The sequence below is a fragment of the Hypanus sabinus genome, chromosome 1, assembly GCF_030144855.1.
Source record: "Hypanus sabinus isolate sHypSab1 chromosome 1, sHypSab1.hap1, whole genome shotgun sequence".
Taxonomy (NCBI): Eukaryota; Metazoa; Chordata; class Chondrichthyes; order Myliobatiformes; family Dasyatidae; genus Hypanus; species Hypanus sabinus.
Genome location: NC_082706.1, coordinates 40061104 through 40075907, shown reverse-complemented (window position 1 = coordinate 40075907; position 14804 = coordinate 40061104). Strand labels below are relative to the sequence as shown.

Sequence of the window (14804 nt, the reverse complement as noted above, 5' to 3'; positions counted from 1 at the left end):
ATACCTTGGATCTTCACTATTATAAAGTTTTGGAATTTGTGTGGAGCACAGTCCTGTAGATGTGGCATAAATGACCAAAGGAAAGCGCTGTTGCATTATTGTTGACTTTACATAAAGTAAGGTTGCATCCTATTCAATCATCTGCCCTATTGCCCTCGATAATAATTATCCGTTGCTCCGCCGTGAGATCTTTGTTGAATCACCCACTGTTGTGAACCGTTTCACCTCTACTCTCTTTACGACTACTGCACAAAACTTCTGCAGACTTTATAGTCCGCTCCAACAGATGGAAAAAACATACAAAGGACAAGAATTGCGGATTGCACTGAAAGCTAAGATTTTACCTGAATTCGTCCTTTCTCCAGGTGTTGCAGTGGTAGAATTTTGACCTGTAAAATTTAAAAAAAAGATGAGTGATCCATGTAAAGAGAACGTCTTATGTAAGTAATAGCATTAAAAAGCATGTCTCTGTAGATTTAAAAGATTGGTTCAGAACCTAGAAGTGGGAATTAGTGTTAGAAAGAATGAGCAGAACTATTGTGTCAAATCTGAAGACATATCTGATATAGGAATTAACTCACTTACTCATCATGCATCTACCCTTCACTGTATTAAATGTGCCCAGTGAATTGGCTGTCAAAGCCGCTGTGGCAACGAATTCCAAAGATTCACCAACATTTTGGTGAAGAAATTGCTCCTGGTCAGTTTTATTCTGAGGCTATGCTCTATGTGCATAGATTCTCCTATACGAACGACCGTCCTCTCCACGCCTACCTTATTTAGATCCTTATATTTCAGGTAGGCTTCACAGAGTATCCCAACCTTACTCTTACTGCCTTCAATAAGTACAGACCCGGAGCATCAAGCATCCTCCATCTGTTAACCCTTTTGTTGCTGGGATAAATGTTTTGGAGCTCCTCCAGAGTCTTTTCAGATCATGCCTTAGCTTCGGTATTAATGGCTTCGGTAGTACATACCCATGTACCTAGTCCCTTGGAAATCAACGGTCACATTGCATTTCCACCCGTTACCATCGGCTCAATCTGCAAATTATTGAGCAAATCCGAAAATATGACTCTCAAGTCCCCTTTAATTTCAGTGTACTTTCAGTTAGTATCGAGACGGCACCTTTATTTTTTACCACCAAGTTGTATCACAGCTGACCTCCAGATTGTTTAACCCTCCGGAATGTGCCCACTTTCCCAACGTGTGAAAGTCCTGCAGACTTCTTGTCTCTGGGTAACTAACTGTTCTTCTACCTGTCTTTGTCTACTCCACAAGGTTAGCCACCGTATGATGAGTTCCTTGATTCAAAGCATCAAAGTATAGAGTGAAACTTTGTAGTTTGAACACTGACTCCTGTAGATCTCCACTAGTCCCCTCAGCCATTATGCAAAGGTGCAATTTATCCCTTTTCTTTGACTACCAGTAGTTACTGGCACCATGCTAGTATGGTGCCTCAAACTCAATAGGCTCTTATCCTGTTTAGCAGTCTCATATCCTGCATTTTATCCAAGGTCTTCTACAATACAGTTAAATAACATTTATCAACTTTTCTTTGACTAACCTTCTTGTTAGAAGTATACTAAAAAAAAACTGCCAGGAAAGAAATCCTTTAACAAAACTGTTGATTGCATCATATTTTATCATATATCCCAGCAGCTTAATCTTAACAAGAAACTGAAAAATCTTATGGACTCACGGAGGTCGCGTTATCCCGCTTAGAATGTCTTGTCTTTTGCCTTGCTACTGCTTGAATTTAGGTTCGTCAACCCTATCCACAAGGATTTTACAACATATGGTTCTTTGTCATTCCTTACTATTAAATGATTTATTTAAATTTACAACACAGCGCAACAACCCCCCCCCCCCATTTCATCCGCGACTTTGTCAGCATTTTCAATTGTATGCGAAGGAATTCATGTCCGGGAAGTATCTTTACAAGTTATTCTTCTTAACTTTGTTTGTACAAATTATATGCGGATTAAGGGTGCCGGACGCAGACATTTCGGACGAACTTAAAAAGTATTTTGCGTCGGTGTTCACTGTGCAAAACCACCAATAGTACACCAGAGTTTCCTGAGTGCCAGGTGACAGAATTAAGTGTAGATACAATTTCCCAGGAGAAGGTGCTTGTGAAGCTAAAATGTCCAGATGTAAATAAGTAACCTCGATCAGATGAAATAACTCCAGGAGTATCTGAAAATATTATGGAGGCTTTAGTAATGACCTATCAACAAATTATGAGCCAATTATTCTAATATTAGTGGTTGGGAAGATGTTGGAGTCCATTGTTAAGGGTAATGTTTTAGGGTTCTTGGAGGCACGTAATAATATAGGCCAAATTCAGCATTGTTCCTAAAGGAGAAGTATTGTCTGACACACTAGTTGGAATTCTTTTTGGCAAGATACACAGTGGCGAGCCAGTGGGTCAGAGAGTTACTTGGATTTTCAGAAGACCTTTGACAAGGTGCGCATATGAAGCTGCTAAATAAGATAAGACAAAGACTATTTTCTAAATGGGAAGAACATTAAAAAACCAGAGTTGTGAAGGGACTTACGACTCCTTGTGTAGAATTCCCTAAAGGTTAAATTACAGTTTGAGTCGGTGGTAAGGAAAAGAAATGCAATGTTAGCATTAACTTCGAGAGGAGAAGAATATAAAAACAAAGATATAATGCAGAGGCTTCATAATGAGATTGATCAGGACGCACTTGGATTATTGTGAGTTGATTTAGTCCCTTTTTCTAAGGAAAGAGGTGCTTGCGTTGGAGAGGGCATAGAGGAGGTTCAGAATAATAATCCAATGAATGTGAAGTTTAACGTGACTGGAATGTGATGGTTTGGGCCCTATACTCGTGGGAGATAAGAATCAGGGGAATCTCACTGAAGTATGTCGTATGTTATAAAGCCTAGCTTCTGGATGTAGATGCAATATTTCCTGTAGTGGGGGAGTCTTGGACTAGAGGGCCCCGGTTCAGGGTAGAGGGACGTCTAATTAGGACAGAGACGAGAATGAATTCCTTTCGCCAGAGATTGCCTATTCCCTGTAATTCACTGCCACAAACAGCAGCGTAGGGCAAATTGTTGAGTATATTAAAATCAGAATTTCATGGGTTCTTGATAAGCCAGGTGTCAAATGTCACGAGGAGAAGGCAAGACTCTGGGGTTGAGAGCGATAATAAATGGAGTTTACCTAATTCTCTCTGTTTCATGGCTTTGTGGTCTTTTCAAATGCCGCCTACTCTAAATCATGACAGAATCGAACCATTCCTGCAATACCTTGGATCTTCACTATTATAAAGTGTTGTAATCTGTATGGAGCACTGTCCTGTGAATGTGGCATAAATGTCCAAAGGAAAGTGTTGCTACAGTACTGTTCATTTTACATAACGTTAGGTTAGTTCCTATTCTATTGCCCTCGATAATAATTATCCGTTGCTCAGCTGTGAGATCTTTATTGAATCATCCACTATTGTGAACCGAATCTCCTCTACTCTCTTTACGACTACTGCATAAAATTCCTGCAGACTTTATAATCTGCTCTATCAGATGGAAAAACGTACAAAGGACAAGAATTGCGGATTGCACTGAAAGCTAAGATTTTACCTGTGTTCGTCCTTTCTCCAGGTGTTGCAGTGGTAGAATTTTGACCTGTAAAATTTAAAAAAAAAGATGTGATTCATGTAAAGAGAACGTCTTATGTAAGTAATAGCATTAAAAAGCATGTCTCTGTAGATTTAAAAGATTGGTTCAGAACTTAGAAGTGGGAATTAGTGTTAGAAAGAACGAGCAAAATAGTTTATGGAATCTGAAGACATATCTGGCATATGTCTGACAATCTTCAGCTGCATTCCACTTGAAAAAATTACTTATCATTTAAGAGATAAATATGAAACATTTCTGAAAATTTGGCACCTTTATTTACAAAAGATAAGATTAAATATATAGGTGCTCTGAAGATAAAATTACTGGTTATTTGAGGAAATAAATAAATATATATACTAAAGTTATTACGAACTCCATGGAGCATGTGGGGATGTTCCGATATCCAGGCATTCTTTTTTTTTCTCTTTTTTTCTCTCTTTCTATAGGGATATGCTAGGGGGGAGGGGTTAAGTGGATGGGGGGAAGGGTTGATAATTTTTTTTCTTTCTTTTCGTAAACACTGGAAAACTCAATAAAAAAATTAAAATATATATCTGACATTGGAATTTAATCACTTACACATCATGCATCTACCCTTCACTGTATTAAATGTGCCCAGTGAATTGGCTGTCAAAGCCTCTGTGGCAACGAATTCCAAAGCTTCCCCAACATGTTGGTGAAGAAATTGTTCCTGGTCTGTTTTATTCCGAGGCTATACTCTGCGTGCATACATTCTCCTATAAGAACGGAAACGTCCTCATCACGCCTACCTCTTTTAGACCCTCATGTTTCAGGTAGGCCTCAGAGTGTCCCAACCTCATTTTTATTAACTTCAATAAGTACAGACCCGGGGCATCAAGCGCCCTACATATGTTAACCCTTTTGTTGCTGGGATAAATCTTTTGGAGCTCCTCCAGAGTATTTTCAGATCATGCCTTGGCTTCGGTTTCAATGGCTTCAGTAGTACATACACATGTGCCTTGTCCCTTGGAAATCCATGGTCACATTGCATTTCCGCACGTTACCATCGGCTCAATCTGCAAATTAATGAGCCAATCCGAAAGTCTGACTCTCAAGTCCCCTTTAATTTCAGTGTACTTTCATTTAGAATCGAGTCTGCACCTTTAATTTTTACCACCAAGTTGTATCACAGCTGACCCCCGCTCCGTCTGTTTAACCCTCCAGATTGTTTAACCCTCCGGAATGTGCCCACTTTCCCAACGTGTGAAAGTCCTGCAGACTTCTTGTCTCTGGGTAACTAACTGTTCTTCTATCTGTCTTTTTCTACTCCACAAGGTTAGCCACCGTATGATGAGTTCCTTCATTCAAAACATCAAAGTATAGAGTGAAACTTTGTAGTTCGGACACTGACTCCTGTAGATCTCCACTAGTCCCCTCAGCCATAAAGTAAAGGTGCAATTTATCCCTTTTCTTTGACTACCGGTAGTTACTGGCACCATGCTAGTACGGTGCCTCAAACTCAATTGGCTCTTATTCTGTTTAGCAGTCTCGTATCCTGCATTTTATCCAAGGTCCTCTACAATACAGTTAAATAACATTTATCGACTTTTCTTTGACTAAACTTCTTGTTACATGCATACTTAAAAACACTGCCAGGAGAGAAATACTGTAACCAAACTGTGCTGGTTCCTTCACATTTTATCATATATTCCAGCAGTTTAATCTTAATAATGAACTCAAATGTCTTATCGACCCCCGGATGTCTTGTTAACCCTCTCATAATGTCCTGTCTTTTGTCTTGCTCCTTCTTAAATTGTGGTATGTCATATGAGATTTCGGCTCCTTTCTGCTCCATAATCTCTTCAATCATGTTTTGTTTTCATAATATGAGGGTGTGGTCATCAAATCCCGGTAATTTATCCATTTTCAGACATTTCAATTTCTCCAGCATCTTTTGCTTAATAATAGCCGTGCCGCTCACCTTTGTCCACTGACTCTCATGAATTTCTGGCATGTTACTGTTGTCTTGCACTGTAAGGACTGATGTGACGTGCTTATTTCGTGTTGGCGTTCCGAAATTAAACTACGGAAAAATAGGTAGTAGGAATAAGACAAGGGTAATGGACGAGTGGATACAAAAGTGTCCTTTTTTGCAACATGATGAATAAAGTGGAGGTTGTCGTTTTACAAGGTTATTCTTCTGACTACCAGATTTTGAAGTGCTTATCTGAATAAACGCTTCCGGAATTGAAGTAGTCGAAAGAGAAGATAATGAAGGTAATATCCATAATATACTAAATCAGAGATAATTTCCAAAAGAGTGAAAAGAGTAGGTTTTGTCTGTGAGCTGAAGTAACCTGGGCCCAGTGTCTAAATGAACTGGACATAACTGGTTTGAAATGGCCCGATTCAGCGGAAATATCATAAAGAGAAAGCATCGGGAACACTTCGCTATTTGGGAGAGTAGCAAATAGGTAACTTCATCAGTCGCCCTTGACTAAAGACAATTGAAATTAGGCGCAGTTTAATCTGGTAAATCAGAACCCACAGAATCGCGCAGGACTGATAAGGGAAAAGAATAATAACGAAATTTTCCGAGGTAGATCAGCGAGAACTCCGGAGACTAACTGTCACAAAGAAAAGCCCTATGTTTAGAAAATGGAGAAGCAAACGAGAGTTTGCCTATTTCGGTGTTGTAAGTCGGAGAGGTATTTCTAAAGCAACAATAATGTTCAGTAATTGCTAACCTAGGTCCATATAACATAAAGTGGATATCGTATTGATAAAATAAAGTTAATGTAATAAAATTACGAGTTGTTTAAATTAGTTAGGATTTGTGCGATCATTTATCTAAGCAAAGGGTTAGTTGAACAAAGTAGGAGTCAACATTCGCTCCTCAGCCATTTCCTGTTTTTCCCCATGTACTGCTCCAGCTCTTGCTTCCCACTTTCCCAGTATGTATTCAAAATAAAACCGTTTGCTATTTTCTTTTACCTTCTTGGCTACCTTGACTTTTTATTACATGTTCTTTCCCCTTATACCTTTCTCGACAACATTTGTTGGGTCTTAAAGGCTTCCCTTTACCCTTTCCAATATTTTCTGTCATCTTTTGCCGTCCTTGCTTTCTCCTTTCTACCATGGTTTTCTCGTCCTCTGTTCAATGTGCTTCTTCTTCCCCGGAAAAAAAAATTGCTCTGTCTCTTGAATTATTCATCGAGCCTCCACTTACTGATGTTTCACTGTCTTCCCTGTTGTCTTCCCGTCAGCTTTGGCCGGTTCCTCCTTCAATCCTCTGAAATTATCATTTTTTAACTGCGCTATAGTTACATCAGATTTCCGTGTTTCTCCCTCTCGCAAGTTACAGGCTGAAGTTTATCATGTTATGGTTGCTACGTCCTAGGTGTTCTTTTACCTTCAGTTGTCTCATTAAACCTGCCTCATTACACAATGACAAATAAAGAATTGTTTTTCCTCCAGTGATCCTTTGGCTAAAGGCAATTGAAATTAGACACAGTTTAATCTGGCAAATCAGAACCACGGGATGCTTTATAATGCTGTCTCATAAGGATTAGAGTGCTTCCCTATCTTGCGGTGATATACCAAGATGACTTGCCCAGTGTACTCGCATATGGAAGTCTCTAAAGCTCAGTGTGGCCGGTGGTGTAGTGAAATCTTCACCAGAACTCGAGGGAAGTAGTAACAACTAACTCGGCCACATAAAAAGAGACAAATGCTGAAGAAACATCAAAGTTGAGAAGTGGGATCTTTGTTGAAACACTCACTATTGCGAAACAGCTTCTCCTCTGACTCTATTAGCTTCAGCCTTTTCAACCTGCTCCATCCAGACAGAAATTCTGACAAAAGTCTGGTAGTGTTGATTACGTTGAAAGGAAAGATTTATCTTAAGAGGACATTCACGGATATTCTGTAGTTTAAGAAGATTATTCGTTTGCTAAAAACAAGGTATATTAGTCAATAAAAAGAGGACATATGTTATGTAAATAACCGCGCAGAAACACAAGCATCCTGATATCTCTTAAATGTATTTGGCAGCTACAAGTGTGATGAGGGCTATAAGGAACAAGCAGTAAGCCGTGTTGAATTTCAATAATTATCTGAACAAAGCAGACTCGAGTTTTGCACAGAGAGGTCGGTGTACTTCGTTGAATGGAAGTTCAATTTCAAGTTTAGTTGTAACTAACCATTCATGAATACCCATAAATACAGCCGAATGAAACAGCTTTACTTCGGGGCCAAGGTGCAAAACACCAAACCAACGGTCACGCGCAGCACAAGGCGCAGATAAGACAGCAAGGGAGTTTCAATTGTATTCCGACTGCACCAAGCGAAAGAATAATGCAGCATTGGATTCACCACTTCGGCCGCAATACGGTAGAGTTGCAGAAAATGCCTGACACGAAGTTTTTTGTCCACTTGCCTTCACACCTGCCCTGTCTCATCCTTTTCCCCTAACTTCCCTCTCGGAGCTGAAGCACTTTCGCGACACAAAACGTCAACAATTCCTGCTTCTCTGTCCAGATGCTTCTCCACCTGATGAATCTCCGGCAGTTCATTTCTTTTATAACAGAGACTGATGCATTTCATCTTATTCTATCTAAGCTAAAAAAAGAATTATCCGACTGAAACCTACCTGCAAACACAGGCTATGTATCTGTGCAAGTCACTGCCTTCTGAGTGCACATCCGAACATGCCAAAGTTAAGGGTCGCTGCCTCCATTCGTCTTTCTGACAATGATGACGCGGAACACATTCTAACTCAGAAAATGTTTTCCTCATATTTCTTCCAATCATTTCACCAACTATTTTAAAACATGACCACAATTTGGATCACTTTGCTAAGGCAGATGGGTACTTCTTATTTTCACTCAGGAGGGTTACACATAAAATTACAACTCTTTTCCCTAATCGAAAACAAACAATAAACTCACGCATGGCATAGTTTGTCTGCCTTAGCATAAAACCACCTTCCTGCACAGGTTATGTATCTCTGCTAACCATTGCTTTCCGACTGCACATCTGAACGTTCCAATGTTGAAGGTCTCTGCCCACATTAGTATTTCAGGCAGTGATGACGCGGAACATATTCGAAGTCAGAAACTTTTTCCCTCACATTTCCTGCACTCATTTTATTAACTATTTTAAATCTGTGACCACAATTTTGATCGCTGTGCTAAGGCAGATGGGAACTTACCATTTGCACTCTGGGAGCTTCTACATAAAATTACAACTCTCTTCCCTGATTCAAAAAAAACAATAAACGCCCGCATGGCGTAACGTATCTGCAGATAATCTGCAGATGCTGTAAATCCAAGCAACGCCTACAAAATGCTAGAGGAACTCAGCAGGCCAGGCAGCATCTATGGAAAATATTACAGTCGACGTTTCGGGCCGAGACCTATCAGCGGGACTGGAGAAACAAAATGAGAGTAGAGTTCAAAGTTGGGGAGGGGAGGGAGTAACACAGGGTGATAGGTGAAACTGGGATGGGGTGTGGTGATATAAAGAGCTGAGATGTTACTTGGTGAGGAAGATACAGGGCTGGAGAAAGGGGAGTCTGAGGGAAGAAAACAGAAGTCCATGGAAGAAAGAAAGGGAGGGAGGAGCGTGAAATGGGAGTGTGAGCACCCAGACGTCGTGGTACCAACGACATAGGTAGAAAAAAGGTGGAAGTCCTAAAAGCATAATGCAAGGAGTTAGGAAGGAAGCTGAGAAACAGGACCTCAACAGTAGTAATCTCGGTATTGCTGCCTGTGCCACGTGACATTAAATACAGTAATAGAATGAGGTGGAAGATAAATGCGTGGCTGAATGATTGCAGGGATTCGGATATTTGGGTCATTACGACCTCTTCTGAACAGGTGTGAACTGTACAAAAGGACGGGAGGCACTTAAAACCGAGGTGGACCAGTGTCACAGAGGGGAGGTTTGCTAATACCGTTGGGATGGTTTAAAGTGGATTTGCAGTGGGGAGGGGTGGGACACAAAGCGAAGAGGCAGAGGATGGGAGATTGGAGCACAAGTAGCTTGAAGGGAGTTTGTGAGGAAGGATAGGCAGATGTTAGAACAAAGGTGGACTCAACCTGATGGTTTGAGATGTATTTATTTTAATACAAGGTGTATCATAAACAAGGCGGATGAACTTAGAGTGTAGGTCAGTACGTGGAACTATGACTCTGTGGCCATTACAAACACTTGGAAGTCTCAGGAGGAGGAATGGCTACCGAGTGTACCAGGCTTTAGATGTTTCAACAAGAACAGAGACGGAGGCAAAAGAGGTGGGGTGTGACAATGCTAATTAGAGATAGCGTCAGGGCTGCAGAAAAGGAGGGATTCATGGAGGGATGGTCTACTGAGTCAATGTGGGTGGAAGTCAGAAACAGGAAAGGGGTAATAACTCTACCGGGTGTTTCTATAGACCCCACCCTCAATAGAAACAGGGATATCAAGGGGCAGATAGGGAGGCAGATTCTGGAACGGTGCAGTAATATTAGAGAAGTTCTGATGAAAGATTTGAACTTTCCTAATATTGATTGTCGACTCCTTAGCGCAAAGGGTTTAGATGGGGTGGCGTTTGTTACGTGTGTTCAGGAAGGTTTCCTGACACAACGTGTAGATAAGCCTACAAGAGGAAAGGCTGTACTTGATCTGGTTTTGGGAAGTTAACTTGATCAGGTGTCAGTGGGAGAACATTTTGAAGACAATAGTCATAATTCTATCTGCTTTGCCATAGCATTGGAGTGGAATAAGAACAGACAAATTAGGGATGCGTTTAATTGGAGTAAGGGGAAAATATGAAGCTATCAGGCAGGAACGGAAGTATAAATTGGAGAAGAAACTGAAAGGCAGGATTTATGAGCATTGGAGAGATATAATCTGATTAGTGATAGTAAGCATGGCTTTGTCAAGGGCAGGTCGTGCCTTATGAGCCTGATTGAATTCTGTGAGGATGTAAGAAAACGATTTGATAAAAGTAGAGAACGGGATATAGTGTATATGGATTTCAGTAAGGCATTGATAAGGTTCCCTGTGCTTGGCTCCTTCCGAGAGTCGGGGCCCATAGGATCCAAGGAGACCTTCCTTTGTGGATTCAGAATTGGCTTGCCCATAGTAGGCAAAGGGTCATTTTAGATGGTCCATATTCTGCATGGCTCTTGGTGACCAGTGGTGTTCCGCAGGGATCTGTTCTGGGACCCGTGTTCATTGCGATTTTTATAATTGACCTGCCCAAAGAAGTACAAACGTGGTTTACTAATTTTACTGATGACACAAAGGTTGGGGCTTTTGTGGATAGTCTGGAGGGTTTCAGAGGTTACAGCGGGACATCGATAGAATGCAGAACTGGACTGCTAAGTGGTAGATGGACTTCAACCCAAATAAGTGGAAGAGGTCCAATCTAGTCGGTCAAATTTGAAGACACCATATTATATTTATGGTAAGACTCTCGACAGTGTGGAAGGTCTGAGAGATTTTGGGGTCCCTGTCCATTGGACACTCAAAGCTACTGCACAGTTTGACAGCGTTGTTAAGAAGGCGTATGGCATGTTGGCATTCATTAACTGTAGGACTGAGTTCAAACACCATGACGTAATGTTACAGGTATATAAGACATTAGTCAGACCCCACTTTGAGTTCAGTTCTGGTCACCTCACTACAGGAAAGATGTGGATAATATAGACAGTGTGCCGAGGAAATTAAAAGGATGTTACCTGGATTGGAGGGCATACATTATACGTTGAGCGAACTTGGCCTTTCTCCTTGGAGTGACGGAGGATGAGAGATGACATGATAGAGGTGTATAAGATGATGAGAGCATTGATCATGTGGATAGCCAAAGGATTTTTCCCAGGGCTGAAATAGCTAACAGGAGGGAGCATACTTTTAAGGTACTTGGAAGTAGGTACTGAGGGGATGGCAGGGGTAAATGTTTCACACAGAGTGGTAGGTGTGTGGAATGCACTGCCGGCAGCGGTGGTGGAAGCAGATACAATAAGTCTTTAAGAGCCTCTTAGATAGCTACATGGAGCTTAGAAAAATAGATATGCGCTAGGGAAATTCTATGCAGTTTCTTGAGTAGATTACATGGTCGCCGAAGGGCCTGTAATGTGAAGGTGGGGGGGGGGGGGCGATGGGCAGGGAAGCAGTTAAGGTGAGAGAGGGTAAAAGTGATGGGGAATGGTGAAGGAGGGGATATACCGGATGATTGAGAGATCCATGTTCATGCCACCAGTTGGATGCTGGCACGAAAGAATATAGAGTGTTCTCCTTCCAACCTGAGTGTGGCCTCATCACGACAGTGGAGGAGGCTATCGATAGACATATCGGAATGGGAAGTGGAATTGAAATAAAGAACCACTGGGGGAATCTTACTTTTTCTGGCAGACGCAGCGCAGGTGCTCGGTGAAATGGACACCTTATATATGTTAGGTCTCGCTGATATATAGGAGGCCACAACGGGAGAACTGCATACAGTATATGACCCCAACAGACTCACGGGTGAAGTGTTGCCTCACCTGGAAAGACTGTTTGGGGCCTTGTTTGTATCGCCAAGCTCCTTCGCTCTGTTTCCTCACTACCATTCAAGGCTGCAAAATGTCCTTCCAGGTGACACATACACTTTGCTTATGAGTCTGCTGGTGTCATATATTGTAACCGGTGCTCCAGGTGTGTCGTCTTGTATATTGGTGAGATCTGGCATAGATTGGGAGACCGCTTTGCTGAACACCTAGGCTCTATCTCCAGAAAAAGGGCTATCTCCCAGTGCCACCCATTATATTTCGACTTCCCATTCCCATTCCGATATGACTATCCATGAGTTCCTCCACTGTCCTGCTGAGGATACATTCAGATTGGACGAACAACGCCTCATCTTCTGATTGGTTAGCCTCCAAACTGCTGGCATGAACATAAATGTCTCGAACTTCTTGTAATTCCCCTTTCACCATTCCCCATCCCCTTTTCCCTCTTTGAACTTATCTGCTTGCCTTCCCATTCCCTCTCTCTCTCTGGTGCTCCACCCCCTTTTCTTTTTTACATGGAGTTCTGTCGCCTTCCCTCAGACTCCCAATTCTTCAGTCCTGTATCTCTTTCGGCAATCAACTTCCCAGCTCTTCACTTCACTCCTTCCCTCCCATTGTCATCTATCGCTTTGTGTTTCTCCCTCCCCTCCCACACCTTTTAACTCTACTCTTCATCTTATTTTCTCCAGTCCTGTTGAAGGATCTCGGCCCGGAACGCCGGCTGTACTCTTTCCACGAATGTTGTCTGGCCTGCTGATTTTCTCCAGAATTTTGAGTGTGTGCCTTAGCTTAACCTATCCTTCCATTCGGGTCTTGTAATCCGTGTAAACTCTTTCAATATAATGCCACTTATCCTATGCCACAAGAAGCTACTGAAAGTAAAGACGAAACTTTTCCTTGTCTCTGTCGAGAGCTGAATAGACACCAAACATTTCACCTCAATAATATCCCTAGAAACATCGTAATGTAGACCATTGAGCCTGTGGAGGGCCGAGAACGGTCACCGTCTGGCGGTCTGTGCGGTCAGCTGATCCCCGGCTCTTATCCTTTGTAGGTGGGAAAAGTGTACAGTTGAACGTTCGGCTGTGATATGTGAATAAAGAAATCGTCCGGTAACTCAGCTCCGCGGATAAATGATTCCTATCAAGCGGCCTGTTCGAACAGTGAAACGCGTGACATATTGATGTCAACTTACTTTTTTTAGGATGAAGACTAACCTGCTATTTGAAGTGAGATGCTGTAAAATGCCTGCTTTCCGTTGCTCAACTTCACAGTGTAGACGTAGCGCCCCTCATCCTCCGAGCGAAACGCGCTGATGTTTAAACTTCTGTAATCGAACTGGAAACGCGAAGATTCAATTATCCGTTGGCTATTTCGTGACCAGTGAATTTCAATCCCTTCCCCTTTTACGGGATTGGTCGAAATGTTCGATGCTCTTTTGCGAAAATAGGAAACATCGGATGATTCTAACATCAGCTTCACCGGGTCTCCTTGATGAATCACGTTTTCTGGGGTTGCAGATACTGTGAAACGAAAGTAACAAGCCAGCCTTAGAATATTCAGTCACCTTTCAATGAAGGCAGGTAAATTCAGCAGAAATCGCGCAGACCACATTTTTGTCAGTGAAATTTTGGTGATGCCTTTTATGTGTCGACGGAATAGAAACATAGAAAACCTACAGCACAATACAGGCCCTTCGGCCCACGAGGTTGTGCAGAACATGTCCCTACGGAAGAAATTACCATGCTTACCTATAGCCCTTTATTTTTCTAAGCTCCATGTACCTATCCAAAAGTCTCTTAAAAGAAGAACCTATCATATCCGCCTCCACCTTTTTGCCCGCAGCCTATGCCACGCACTCACCACTCTTTGAGAAAAAAAACTTACCCCTGACATCTCTTCTGTACCTACCCCACAGCACCATAAACCTGTGTCCTCTTGTGGCAACCATTTCAGCCCTGGGAAAAAGCCTCTGGCCATCCACATGATCAACGCCTCTCATCATCTTATACACCTCTATCAGGTCACTTCTCATCCTCCGTCACTCCAAGGAGAAAAGGCCGAGTTTAATCAACCCATCCTCATAAGAGATGCTCCCCAATCCAGAGAACATCCTTGTAAATCTCCTCTGCACCCTTTCTCTGGCTTCCACATCCTTCCTGCAGTGAGGCGACCAAAACTGAGCACAGTACTCCAAATATTAAGGAGTAATCTTTATTGAGTGTTTTTTTTTATGCTGGAGACCGCATGAAACTCTCTAATGTAGTTGTGAAGATAAAAGAGACACCGGGCAACACTACAGGGACAGTGATATCTCCCCCAACTATTGGGCATATCACTCTTCATGCATCAGAGTAACCAAGACAAAGGGTTGGCGGAACTCAGCAGTCAGGCAGGAATAAATGGCGAGGAATAAACAGTCAATGTTTCTGCCGAGACCCTTCATCATTCATCCTGTGAGTCCCCAGCGAGGCGTGGCCAATTTCATTATAAAGAACAGGAACATGCTGAAAATAAGATCATGCTCTACAGAAACAGGCCCGTCAGCCAGTAATATCCATGTGGATGAACAACCGTCCATCCACACCAATTACATTGCCAAATGAAGGCCCGTGGGCTTCTCTGCCTTGACAATTTAATTGTTTGCAAGGGTGCAAC

The 14804-nt window shown here is 42.1% G+C and overlaps 1 protein-coding gene across 1 annotated transcript in view; it reads right to left on the bottom strand.

The window, feature by feature from the left end:
* Positions 1-14804, bottom strand: part of LOC132393381 (uncharacterized) — a 94490-nt gene that overhangs the window by 58717 nt on the left and 20969 nt on the right. Inside the window, exons 3-5 of the mRNA XM_059968550.1 lie at positions 13364-13669; positions 3610-3654; positions 345-389 (exon numbers count right to left, since the gene is read on the bottom strand). Of these exons, the coding sequence (XP_059824533.1) occupies positions 345-389; positions 3610-3654; positions 13364-13669 (396 nt within the window). The remainder of the gene's footprint in view (positions 1-344; positions 390-3609; positions 3655-13363; positions 13670-14804) is intronic.